The sequence below is a fragment of the Fukomys damarensis genome, unplaced genomic scaffold (assembly GCF_012274545.1).
Source record: "Fukomys damarensis isolate Sample0158 unplaced genomic scaffold, DMR_v1.0_HiC HiC_scaffold_36, whole genome shotgun sequence".
In the NCBI taxonomy this organism is placed as follows: domain Eukaryota; kingdom Metazoa; phylum Chordata; class Mammalia; order Rodentia; family Bathyergidae; genus Fukomys; species Fukomys damarensis.
This window is the reverse complement of record NW_022900948.1, coordinates 15,296,534-15,310,482: the sequence shown is the minus strand read 5'-3', so window position 1 is coordinate 15,310,482 and position 13,949 is coordinate 15,296,534. Positions and strand designations below refer to the sequence as shown.

Below are 13,949 nucleotides of genomic sequence, written 5' to 3'. Positions count from 1 at the left end.
TAAATCCCCAGCCTGCTAAAAATATATTTTATACTTATTTTTAAAGCTTTAAAGGCTTGTTTTTATCATTAGGTCTTTAGCTGGAAGTTATTTTCTGTTATGGTGTGAGGCAGAGATGTCATTTTATTTTATTTTTTCCTAGTATAACCAGTCTCTTTTCCATTTTTTCTCTCACTGATTTATAATGTCTCTGCATTATATATAAAACTTTCATATATATATATATATATATATATATATATGTATATGGGTCTATTTCTAGGAACTCTTATTCTATTCCATTTTCATTTTATCCCTGTCCTTAGATCACATTTGATAACTGGATGGGTGATAACTCTTACCAGCTTAGTCTCCAAAATTGTTTCAACTATTTTTAGCATATATATGTTGTTCCATCAAAAATTTAAATTTAGTTTTATGAAAAACGTATGCTGGTATTTTAACTGACTTTTTAATTATACTAGGTTTTCTCCTCCAGAGACGATTTGCATTTGTTTTTTGCAGGTACCTGACAGCCCTTCCAACCTGGATTCAATTTAAAATTGTTGGCTGGAGGTTCTGGATTATATGGTAGTGTGAATTTGGATCCGATATATGTAGGAGCTCTGAGCTATGGTTAGAAAATCACAGAGGAGATCTTCTGATCCACTGCCCATCTAGATAACAGAGTGGTTTAATTCCAGATCACTTTTATGATAAAAGCTTACTCTCTCTAGCTCCCATCCTTATCCAGAGTCTTCTAGAATTCTTATCTTGATCTAGTCCTAGAATTACTTCTCCTATTCCCTATACTTCTCATACCTGTCAAAGCAGAAACTCAGAGTCACTAGCATAGGCAGATTCCTAGGCAGGTTCCTAGGACAGAAGCCAGCTAAATACCCCTTTACTTCTTTGCATTCCTGGTTCCATTTCATTTTTAGCCCACAGATCCCCCTTTTTTTTAATCCACTCAAATACATATATATTTCAGTATTTAGCAGAATGAATATTCAGGATATTAAAAAAATCTACCACCTAATTTTTATGTTCGACTTATTTATTTTAGATAGTAATCTCCCTATGATTGTAGACTTGCAATTGTGGTTTGGTTTTTTTTTTTTTGGTACCTGGGATTGAACTCAGGACCTTGTGCTTGCAAGGCAGACAGTGGAACCACTGAGCTAAATCCCTGGCACTAGACTTGCAATTCTTTACAACTGTTTTGCTTTGCATATTTCAAGGCTATGTTTAAGGTCTACAAAAGGTCATGATTATATCTTCTTGGTAGGTTATTCCTTTAATTAATATATACTCTTACACGTTATCACTATTAAAGCATTTAATTTTTCATCTGTTAACACAGATAATCACCAATTTTCTTTTTTTTTCTGGTTTTATTATTGGAATCTCTAAAAAGAATATATACAGTTTTGTTTTTATTTAAATTAGTGTGTCTTTTAATAAAGAAGACCAATCCATTTATATTTACTGTGAATTACTCACATGTGGAAACCTACTTTTTGCTACTTATCACCATTTTCATTTGCTTTAATTTTTAAAAAACTTTATTAAGCTTTTCTATCTTCTACTGAACTGATCAGGTTTTCAATACAGTATCCTCTCCCCCTCTCCTTTTGTTGGTTTGAAGCTATATATTTTCATTATTTACCTTTTTGATTTTTTATTGTATATGTTTAGTTATACATCGATCTAAAATCATCCAAAGTTACTGACATTTCTATCTTCTATCTAAACATCATTTGGGCCTTAATGAATATATCCTCTCACTAAACACATCTCTCCCATACATTCAACCTATTTGTGGTTATCTAGAGCTACACTGCCAATTCTGCAGTCATTAGCCACATGCAGCTTTTTTGTTGTTATACGTTCTTTATTAGTCTATGACTATATTACATAATAATTACATTTATCAGGGGAAACTAGTACATATATTGTGTTTTGGGTTCCTGATATGTGGCTGCTATGACTTGAGATGTGCTCTAAGTGTAAAACATACAATGAATTTTAAAGATTTTGCATGAGAAAATGACAGTAGGGTATACTGATAGTTTTTAATATTGATTACATATTGAAATACTATTTTAGACATACTCAAATAAAATACATTTTTTGTTTGTTTGCTATGTAGTCCAGGCTGGCCTCAAACTTGTGGCAATCCTCCTGCCTCAACCTCACGAATGCTGGGATTACAGGTGTGAGCCACCATTCCTGGCCAATAAAGTACATTATTAAATTAACTTTGCCTATTTCTTTTTAAATGTAAGCACTACAAAATTAAAATTCCATATTGGTTAATATTACATTTCTATTGGCTGGTGTTAATCAGAGGTTTAGTGTTAATTAGAGGTTTAGTTTTTGTTTTATTGGGGATCAAACCCAGGGTTTTACACATTCTGGGCAGGCACTCTATCATGGCTACACCACCAGCCCTATACTTTTTTTTTGTTTGTCATTTTCTGAGATAGGAAACCTATTGTGATGCCTAGACTGGCCTTGAACTATAGGTCTCAAGTGATCCTCCTGCCTCAGCCTCCCAAGAAGCTGGGACCACAGGCCTGTGCTACCATGCCTGGCTTAGTTAAAACTGTTTTAAAATGTGTCCCCTTCCCCCCAAAGTTCCTCCAAATTATACTGTTTATGTTATTGATAACTTGTAACATTTTACCTAATTAAAATTCTTCAATTTTAGTAGTTTACCTGGTTATAATATTAAATACATTAACATTACTCCACTTTCTCCTGATAGCAACTGTTACTGATTAAGAAATCTGTTAATCATCATAATTCTTTAATTTGGCATCTCATTTTAGCGGCTTTTAAGACTTGCTTCTGATCTTTGATATTCTAGAGTTTCAGCATAAACAGCCTAGATTTGGTTTTATCTTTACTTAAACTGCTTGACGCTCGAAAGTGAACTTTTGATTTGTGGGCTCTGGCCTTCTCAATACTACATATTCTAAGTGATTATAAAATTAGTTTTCTATCAATTTCTGTGTTTTCTTCTCCTGAAACTTTTTATATACATTAGTCTATCAGTTAATTCTCCATCTTTTAACTATTCATATTTATGATCTTTTTTTCTGTTTTGGTTGGAATTTTTTAGTACTATTTTGCAAACCACTAATTCATTCAGTGATGGTATACAGGGTAAAGCAGAGCTTATCTACTAAGTTTTTTATTTCATTGCTGGGGATTGAATACAGGTCCTCATAAGCATGCACTCTATCTCTTAAGATATACTCCAGTTCCTAAAGAAATTGGGCCATTCCCCTTCCAGTTCCCTTATCACATCCCACTGGTCACTGCAGCGCTGGAGATCAAATCAAGGGAGGCAAGCTACATTCTCCAATCTGCCTTATTACTCCTGGGCTTTTAATATACCAACTATAGTTTTACTTTCCAGGTGTTCTAGTTGATTCTTTATTACATTAACCTGTTCTTGTTTTACCTCTCTTGTTTTATAATGTTGAGTTCTCTTTAATTGGAAAGTATTCTTATTTCTTTGAGCATCCTAAAAGGTCTGAAAAGTGTTTTCCAACCAATGGAATACTATGCAGCCGTTAAAAAGAGTAAGATTCTCCCATGAATATGAATATGGAATGCTTTCTAAATATGTTCAGCAAAAAAGGCAAGGCATACAATAATATGTGTAGAATGCTACCATTTATATAACAGTATATATGTGTATATATATATATATATATTTATACATGCATAAACTATCTCAGAAAAGATATCAATAAATCGGTAATAGTGGTTACCTCTGGGGAGAGAAACTGGGTGGCTAGGCGACAGAGGTGAAAATAGACTTACTTTTCACTGTTTACCCTTTTGTACCTTTGAATTTTGTATCACGTGCATGTATTACCTAGTCAAAGAAAAAATAAATAATTTATTTTTAAAAATAAAGTCTTTGTTGGACTACTCCATAAAATCAATTTCATCCAGAAAAATGCTTGTTCTGGTAGTTGATATACTAATATTACATATCTTCCTGAATTTTGGTTATAGGCTTAAGTGGGAAACGTGTTTAACTTTTTTTCTCTCCTTCCTATTTGATGGTTTTGAGTTGTCTGGTCATCTGGACCTCTGGTTCACAATCAGGTTTCATAATGACACTTCAGGACTCCAGTTTCACGATACTGGAAATATCTCACACACATATTTGGTCATTGATTCAGTAATGGCTTCATTTTATTCCCGTTGATGAGACTGTCTTAAATCAGCTAAAACCTATAATCTCAAGTAGTGAACAGAGTTTTGTTTTTTTTTTTTTTCAGTCTTTCACAAATGAGACAGACATTTCAACTGAAGCTCTGCCTTCATGTAGTGATTCTGGCTCTGGTTCCTACCTCACATGAAATGCTTTAGGATCTTTTTAACTTGAAGGAACAAAACTGCTATATGTCAGAGTTAGACTGAAAACTCAGTAGGCCTATGGTGTCAGCCCTGCTCAAAGCTTTGTGTCTGTGTTCCATTTCTGTCCCACAGAGATGTTTATATTGTTTCAGAACCTGGTTATATTTTATGTGTTAATTTACTGTTCTACGTGTTTGGAGCAAAGTGATTATATCAAAACTCAATAATACCTTAAAGAGAATTTCCAAAGTTCTTCTTTTAGAACAGTATAAAAGTAACACAATCTCGTTTCAAGATGTTTAGAAAATAGAAAATTAATGATAATCCACCCATTCTGACTGCTTAGTATTTTAAAATATTTTTTTTAATCTTTCTTCTGTATCATTTCACATTTGCATAATATTTATCATGATTTTAACCTATGGTATCTCAAGTATTTGTCTGTTTTGCTATGTCTTTTATGACCATGATTTTAATGACTGCATATTAATCCATCAAACTGTTCAACTGTAATTTACTTCCCATGTTATTGAGAATTTAAAGAGCTTCCAACGTTACAAAGAAATTCTCTATGCATGTGATTTTTCCTCTCAGGATTTTGGATTTGACAGGTGGTGGTGTGGTGGAGAAATGTTAAGAACAGGAACGCCATGATTCTATGCAGATCTTTAGAACAAAAGCATTACAGGGCTAGCATAATACAAGGCTGAGGTTCATAATGATGATATATAGAGGAAGGAAAAAAAATCATGTGGAAGTAACAATGTATTTCTCTCAGAAAGATTCCAATTCAAAATGGCTAATGGTAAATTTTTAATTAAGGGAAAAAATTTTACAAGCAATTAGAATCACAATTATATATGTGAATCATGAAGCAATGTCGAACATATGTTCACTAATTTCCAAACAGAATACAGAGTCACAGTAATAAAGTTCACTTCTTCCTATAATACTAACCTGATATTATTTACACAGTCTTCATGAGCTTCAGAAAGTGTTTTTATGTGCTTTGAAGATATAGGATCAAAAAGCAGAACTTCAGTCTGTTCACAAGCCACTGTCAGTACTGACCTGAAAACAAATAACACATTTCTGTTGTTTAGTTTTCTAGCATTCTCTGGTTATTGATATTCATTTATTTATAATTACACAAACTATAGATGAACTTTTTACCCATGTTTATAGCAAATATTTAAAAGACTGATACTATCCGCTGTTATTATGAATACTACTAAATGGTATTCTGTCTCATACACATGATGGGGTACAGGTTGGAATGACTTATGTTTGGACAGCATATCTAAAGTATCTGTCAGAAATTTAATCATGTATACTTTTTTTCTTTTTTGGTACCAGGGACTGAACCTGGAACCTTGAGCTTGCAAGGCAGGCAGTGGCACCACTGAGCTAAATCCCTAGCCCTCATGTATACCTTTGACCCAGTAATATTTTCTGGAAATACAATCAAGAGAAATCAGGTTTAAATACAAAGTATGTATAAAGGTATGCTTTATCATAAAAAGAAACTGAAAGAGGGATTGATTTACTAAGTATAGGGTATAACATTAGTTCTCCCTTATTCGTGAAGACTATGTCCGAATATCTCTACTGGATGCCTGAACTGAAAATTATACCAAACCCAATAATACTGTTTTCCTATATATGCACACCTATGATAAAGTTTAATGTGTAAATTAGGCACAATAAGAGATTAACAATTATGATTTAAGAGAGCAACTATAAATAAATTATGTCAACGTGGTCTATCTCAAAATATCTCATTGTACTATAGATATTAGCAACCTCAGCACATTTCCTTCTTTTCCTTTATTAAGTTGAGAATTTTCACTTGAAAGACATATCTTCAAGCTTCTCTTTGTCAAAACTGCCAGAATTTCTATTCTTGTGTTTTGTGACTATTATTACAGGAAATAAGGATTACTTGCACACAAGCATTCAGATACTAGAACAATTGATCTGATAACTAAATTAGCTACTGAATGACTAATAGATGAGTAGCAGTATCACATAGATAAACCATACTGGTAAAGCAGAAGAACTAGGTAATGAGAGATTTCATTAACTATGAAGAATTAAGTGAGCAAGGGGTGGTACTGCATGCCTGTAATCCCAGAACTCTGGGAGCATGAGGCAGGAGGATCTCGACTTTGGGTCTAGCCTGGAAAATTAAAAAATTTAGTGAGACCAAATCTCAAAGTAAAAAATAAAAATGGAAATAAATAAATAAATAAATAATAAAAATGGGCTGGGAATGTAACTCAGCGGTGGAAGGCCTTTGGTTCAATTGCTATTGAGGAAAAAATAAGAATGATGTGAAATTTAAAACAGGAGTTGTTTATTTCTGGTAGTTTTCATTTAATTATTTCAGACTACAGTTGCCCATGGGTAACTAAAATCTTGAAAAGTGAAACCACAGATAATGGGAAATTACTGTACTATGAACTCTAAAACATATGCTCAAATAAAAATGTAATTGCAGAAAAATATGCATATATGAGAAAACTTAGGGAGAGTATCATATACAATTATATATTTATGTATTTCTTCACCAGTATCTATAACATGTTCTACAGAAAGGTGTGGCTTATATACATCCAGGACAATTAGATATAGTCAAATTTATCTGTCTTTTTCTTTATGGTATTTTAGCTTTGACTTCTATTTCAGGTCTTACCTATTACAAAGTTATATTTTTTAAAACTTTTATGAACTTCATTATTTGTTGTTATTCATTGTTCTACTTAAATCTTAATTTTCTGTGGACATTCTCTTTCAGCTCTTATTTTAGAACTAGCAAGTAATATCCTGTGTCTCTGAAACTTCAGGTCTTCTCAATTTACAGTACCCATAACAAATGGAATTTTATGCACATAAGATGAAAGTAAGTGGGATTTCAACACTGTGGGAAGCTGAAATTGGAAGACTGCAAATGTGAACCCAGCTGGGGCAATTTAACTAGACCCTGTCTCAAATTTTAAAATTTTTAAAAAGATAGGGGAGGGCTAGGGATGTAGGTCAGTGTGAGGGCCTGGGTTCAATCCCTAATTCTGAAAAGAAAAAGGAAGAGTACAAAAGACAGAATTTTAAATAGATAAACTTTTTGATAAAAGTGGGAGATGGAAAAAATCTACTACATTAAAAGCTTTTCCATATTTAGTAATCCTAAAATTATACTTTAAAGGGTATCAGTATAAACTCTTCTTTAAAGTATCTGGACTTCAAAGTTTAACAACACCTCAAAAAATTCTACCATGGTTTGAATTTTATGCACTGGAAACATCTCCAAATCTCATACATTGGAAATACGGTCTTCAATGAAGCAGGGTTTAGAGGTGGGATCTCTGGGAGGTGATCGGGTCATAAAAGCTCTGTCCTTATGAATAGGTGAATCCTCTCAGAAATTAGCAGATTAATGGATTACCATGCCAGTGGCTTTGTTATGAAATAAGCTCTCTGACTTCCTTGCTCTGTCTCATCATATGAGACACATTATGATGCACCAAGAAGGCTCTCATCAGACACTAGTGCCAAGCTCTTGGACTTCTCAGCCTTCAGAACCATGAGTTAATAAGAACTGTATTTTTTAGAACATAGCAAGTCAATGGTATTCAGTTATAGCAAGAGAAAATAGACTAAGAGTTTTGTATTAGGTAACTATCATTAGTAAAAATATTCAAGTTAATATGTGCAATTCTAGAAGATATAAAAATAGCACTTCTCACTTTGTGAAGGCTGAGGCCAAAGGACTGCAAGTTTTGAGTTCAGCCTGCAAGTCAGTAATTTAGGGAGACTGTCTCAAAATAAAAATTTTAAAAAAGGGTTGGGGATGTAGCTCAGTGAGAAGGTACTGGGTTCAATTCCCAGGGGAGAAAGGGGGTGGTGAGATAGAGAGAGGGAATAAATAAATGTGAGAAGCCACTTTTTTTTTTTTGTTAGACAATAGAGCCATGGAATGAACTTACTTTTTTTTTTGTATTGAGGATAGAACTCAGGTCCTTGCATTTGCAAGGCAGGCAGCAGAACCACTGGGAATGAACTTCTTTCCCCCTTTTAAGTAAATAAATCAATAGTCCAGGAGGTTCTTAATGTAAATGAGTTCTATTAAATTCTTATAAGAGTTGTTTTATTTTAATCCAATTATAATGTATGTGTGTTTGTGTGGGTGTGTGGTACTGAGGATTGAAGCCAGGGTCTACATCTCCAGGACCAATTCCCCTTTGAGACATAGTCTCACTACACTGCTTAGGCTGAGCTTGAATTTGCAATCCTCCGGACTCAGCTCTTATACAGGCATGTGCCACCATGACCAGCTGTAACATTTATATATATATATATATGCAATAAATATGTAATTTTAATTGATATAATTTGTTTCAATATTAGTTTTTTCACTGGCTTGTAATACCACTTTTACCACATTATCACGTTTTTAGATTCTATGCAATACCACACTATCTTATTTTCTAAAAGGTTTATAGTATATTTGCTATATGGAAAAGCAAGTCCCCTTCACTGACTTGTAAACTTTTTTTTTTTTTTTTGGCTAATTCCTTAATTAAAAAAATTTTTTAAACATATTTTTTAGAATGAATTTTCAATATAGTATGTCATGCTGGGACTTTAAGGGATGCAGTGACTTTACAGATTATTATTATTATTATTATTTTGGTACCAGGGATGGAAGTGTCCTTGAGCTTGCTAGGTACTTTACAGATTATTTGGGATTTCTTTTTTCTTTCAGATAGGATCTTGCTATGTAGTTCAGTTGAGGCTGGCTTTGAGCTTACTATGTACCCTAGGCTGGCCTCAAACTTGGAGTGAAGCTCCTGCCTCAGCCTCCCAGTGCTGGGATTACAGCGCATGTACCACTATGTCTGGCTTACTTATGCATTTTTTGTTTTTTTTTCCAGTGAGGAGAATCAAATCAAGGACCACAGGCCTGGGTAGAATTTGTATCATACATACAATATTGAATTGTCTCATTCATTCCTTCCCACATATTCAAGATGTTCTTAGCAAGAGGGTCTTAGCAGTGTTCGGACATTTGATCATCCTTATATACTTAGAATGAAATTTTCAAATTATGTATATATCCACAAAATCCTGTTGTGGATTTTAATATTACATTAATTCTACAGAAAAGCTTGAACAGAATAGACATCTTTACAGTATGGAGACTTCCATTCCATGAATATATTTATTAACGCTCTTTATTGAAGGCTCCTGTAATTATCCCAATAAAATTGTCTATTTTGTTGAATGTAACTGACAAATAAATATATGGGCCAGGGACTTAGCTCAGTAGTGCCACCACCTGCCTTGCAAGCAACAAGGACCTGAGTTTGATCCCCATACCCCCCCAAAAAATAATAAAATAAAAAAGATTTTATATATACATATTACCTATGTGTGTTGTGAAATGATTACTAGACTCAAACTAAATGATATTGACTGCTTTGGATTGATTTGTCTATTCTGGGCCTTTTGTGTTTCTACATAATTTTTCATTGGAATTTATACAAGGACTACACTGAATCTGTAGATCACTCTTGGTAACATGGCCATTTAACATTAATTCTGTTTATTCATGAACATGGGAAGACTTTTCATCTTCTAGTGTCTTCTTCAATTTCCTTCTTCAGTGTTCTGACCTCCTCAGAGGTCACTGTCTTTCTTTTCCAAAAAGGTAAAGCTGAGATCAGGCAGAAAAGCTTTCTGAGAGGATTGGCTCGGACTTCTGGGTCTGTTCCAGTTGATTCAAGATGAATTGGCTTGTATCGATGAAGTGCTCAACGCAATTCACAAAACAAACCTCAGCCCAACTGTTCAACTTTGGCCCAGGCTTGTCCATGCACCTTTCCCCCGCAAAATTCAGTCATTTGGTGCACCAGCTGCTAGAAGCACTGCTTCTGAGTCTCCACCTCAATGAAATGCTGTAACTGTGGGTTTACTATGCCCTAACTCACTGCAGAAGACAAGGAGGAATCCATCCCAGCTCAACCACACTTGCTGAACTAGTTTTTTTCCATATAGGTCATGCCTATCTTGTTACATTCATTTTTGGCTACTTAATATTTCTGTAAATTTTTTAAAACTATGTTTTGTTTTCTGATAATATGAATTATCAGTCTCACTATTTTTTAACGTTATCTATAGATTAAGGTTTTGTCAACAATCATATCTACAAACAATTGTTTTTTCTTTTTTAAAAATACTTTTCCTTCCACTTACCTGCTACACTGGCTAGAACTTTCAGAATATTGTTGAACAGAAAATATTAATAGGTACTCTTACCTTGTTTCTAATCTTCAAGAATACCTTCAATATTTTACCACTAAATACTATATTGTAGAATTTTTGTTGTCCTGTTTTTTGTTTTTGGAGGGTCTTATTATTGGATTAAGGAAATGCTTTTCTACTTTTAATTTGGCTGTTACATTTCCCATGAAAATTGTTAAATTGTGTGAAACATTTTTCAGCATTTACTGAGCTACTCCTGTATTTTTCCTTTAATATGTTAAGGAAGCAATTTATATACTAATTTATTTCCAAATTTCAAATCAACCGTTATTGTATCATTCTGTTCTAGAATTTCCATCCTTTTTTTCTCCTTGTGGTACTGGGGATTGAAGTGGGGCCATCACACTGAAATATATCCTCAGCCCTCTTTTATTTTGAGACAAAGCCTTGAAAGGTCACCAAATCGCACAGGCTAGGACCAAACTCAATTATTCCTGGGCTTCCGAGTGGTGGGATAATAGGTGTGCAAAATGACACCCAGCTTGTTCTTTTTTTTTTCTTTTCTTTTTATGGTTTCTAGTTCTTTGCTAAATTTCTCCATTTTGTCTTTTAATTACTTAATCATATTATAGTTTTAACACTGGGCTCTCCTAAGGATTTACTTATATGGCGTAGCACTTCTGTTGGTTTTCATAGTATGCCTAGTTATTTTGAGTGCCTGTCACTGTACAAAAAAAATTACAGAAATAATTTAAAGCACTAGATTGTTATATTTGTTTTCCTGCAGTTTTATATGTCCAGGGAGAATTACCACATGAGTTTATTGGGCTTTTCTCTCTTCAAATTTTTCACCTCCCCTCCTAGTGTCTTTACTTTCTTCAGAAACTAAGTAAATATCTGGCATTTTCTCTTTAAGTTTCATGCTACTACACTTCCTTCATATTTTCAATCTCTGAATTTTTATGGTCTGATTCTGGATAATCACTTCTATTTTCAAAAATACTAATTTTCTCTGTGCCTAATTTATTCTCATAAGGATAGCATCAGAAAATCTCATCTAGTTTAACAAATAACATTATAAAATTTACTTTTTTTAAATGTCAATTTAGGAGGTAATATATTTATTTTGACAATCTTATCACTTAAAACATTTTTTAGAACTCTTTGGAAATACCTTCTAGTCTATATATCCTTTTATTTCTTTTTTAGTACTAAATTACTTCTAGTCTGGTCTCTGTTAAATTTTTAAATTTAATTCTTGCTTTCTATGTCATTATCCCTTTTCTACATTGAGAAGTCCTTGAGATTGTGATTACTGCATCTAGTAAGCTGGTTTAACTCAAATATAACTGAAGAATGTAAGAAATTATCTCTTGAGTTTGATCCCTGTTACCAAGAAAAAAGAAAAGGAAAGAAAAATTATCTTCCACAATACATCTGTCTATAAAAATGCTTCAGGCCAGGGATTTAGCTCAGCAGTTCGGTGCCCTGCCTTGCAAGTGCAAGGACCCAAGTTCAAGCCTCATACAAAAAAAAAAAAAAAAAAAGGGCTTCAGCTCCTCAATAAATGTTGGGCATGCTACTAGATAAAGTAAGCGTACTGAAAAATTAAAACACTGAACTATTTTCACCTTGACAAAGATAAAAAAAAAAAGGGCAATATGCAGTACTGGCAAGGATATGGGGAGTTTTTAGACATTTTTGTATGTGTAAGACAGGAATGAGAAATGGTATGATCTGCATTGACAGCTATTTAAAACTATGCATCAAAAATCATAATTTTTGATTCATTCTAGGGATTTAATCTAAAGATATAAATCTAAGATATTTGTTCACAGGAATTTACATACTATTGTAGAAATTATTTAAAAGTAGTTCACAATATACTAGAAAAAAGCAGGCTACAAAATAGCATGATTACATGTTTATATTTAAATAACCATTAAAAAATTCCTTAGAATTCATATAATCTTCAGGATTATAAGTGACGTTTAGTTCATTTATTGCCTAGGTTTACCACAATAAGCATATACTGTGTGATTAGATTACTGAATTATTTTAAGTACCAGAGTACCTAATTACCTTAAAAAAGGTAACCAAAAGACAAATGCAGGAGGAATGCACATTTGAGGCCAGCCATAGCAATTCAGGGAGACCCTATCTTAAAACAAAAAAATAGAAAGGGCAAGGAATACAGCTCAGTGGTAAAGTGCCCCTAGGTTGAAAAAAAAAAAAAAAAGTTTCTGGGAAAATGCAGTCCAAATTCAAACAAAGAATTCTTCATAATATATCCCCTCATTCCAAATGCCCTGTCAATTTAAATTCAATCTTCATAATTCATCCTATCACCACCACTCTCTACCTAAAATTGTTCCTCTAAAGGGTAGAAAGTGCAACTTCTTAAATCCTGAAAGTATAAGTAGAAGGCTGGGAGGAGAGGAGCCATGATATAGGGAGGAAAGGAAATGAATATTTATGAGAAACAGACTCAGGGATCGGGCTGGGAAGTTTTTAGGAACAGAGAATGAAAGGAGGAAAGCTCCATGAAGCTTCAGCAAGTTTCTCCTCTCACCAGTTTTCTCCCTTACTCAGGTACGCACTCACTGCTACAAGTTCCATCAAATTGCTAAAAGACCCTAGCACCAGATGTGATAAGAAAAAAAAATTTATCAGTGTAATGCAATACTGCTAATCCATTCACAGTAATTCCTGATTCTATTCCTTTGCTTTCCTTAGCATATTTTAGCTCTCCTCAGGAAAAAAAAAAAAAAAAAAAAAAAGTTTTTAGCTTCTCTAACATGATATATTGCTTCTTTCCTACCAAAGGTTTTTTTGATATACCATATTTCATCTAGAATACTTATACTCCCCCTCTCCAACCCTATAATGACTCATTTACATTCTACTAATTTAATTTCTCTGATCTTGGTTCAACTGTCCCTTTCTCAGGGAAATATCAAATATCTTAGTCCACAACAGACTCCTTCAAGATTTTATCTCAATTGGTAAATATGCATTATGTACTATTTAGTGTGATTATCTAATATCTAATTTAACTGCTAGATCTCACTCAATGAAAGCAGTGGCATTAGCTAGTTTTGCTTGACATTGTTACTCCTGCACTTGCAACACAGTGCTCAAAAAGCATTTGCTGAATGAGGGAATGAATGAATTAATGAAATAAATCACTAGCAACCCAGATCCTTGGTGTGGTAAGAATTATATTAACTATGTCATTTTGTGGTGGAAATATGTTCACATTTTTCCTTTAATCGTTGTTAAACTTGTATACTCAAGACAAAGTATACTATACAAATAATACAGTA

The 13,949-nt window shown here is 33.4% G+C and overlaps 1 protein-coding gene and 1 pseudogene across 1 annotated transcript in view; both read right to left on the bottom strand.

Annotated features, from left to right (window-relative positions):
* Positions 1-13,949, bottom strand: part of Dcaf10 (DDB1 and CUL4 associated factor 10) — a gene marked incomplete at its 5' end in the record, with an annotated part of 37,901 nt that overhangs the window by 22,668 nt on the left and 1,284 nt on the right. Inside the window, one exon of the mRNA XM_033759187.1 lies at positions 5,320-5,433. Within this exon, the coding sequence (XP_033615078.1) occupies positions 5,320-5,433 (114 nt within the window). The remainder of the gene's footprint in view (positions 1-5,319; positions 5,434-13,949) is intronic.
* Positions 10,082-10,445, bottom strand: LOC104855566 (annotated as a pseudogene).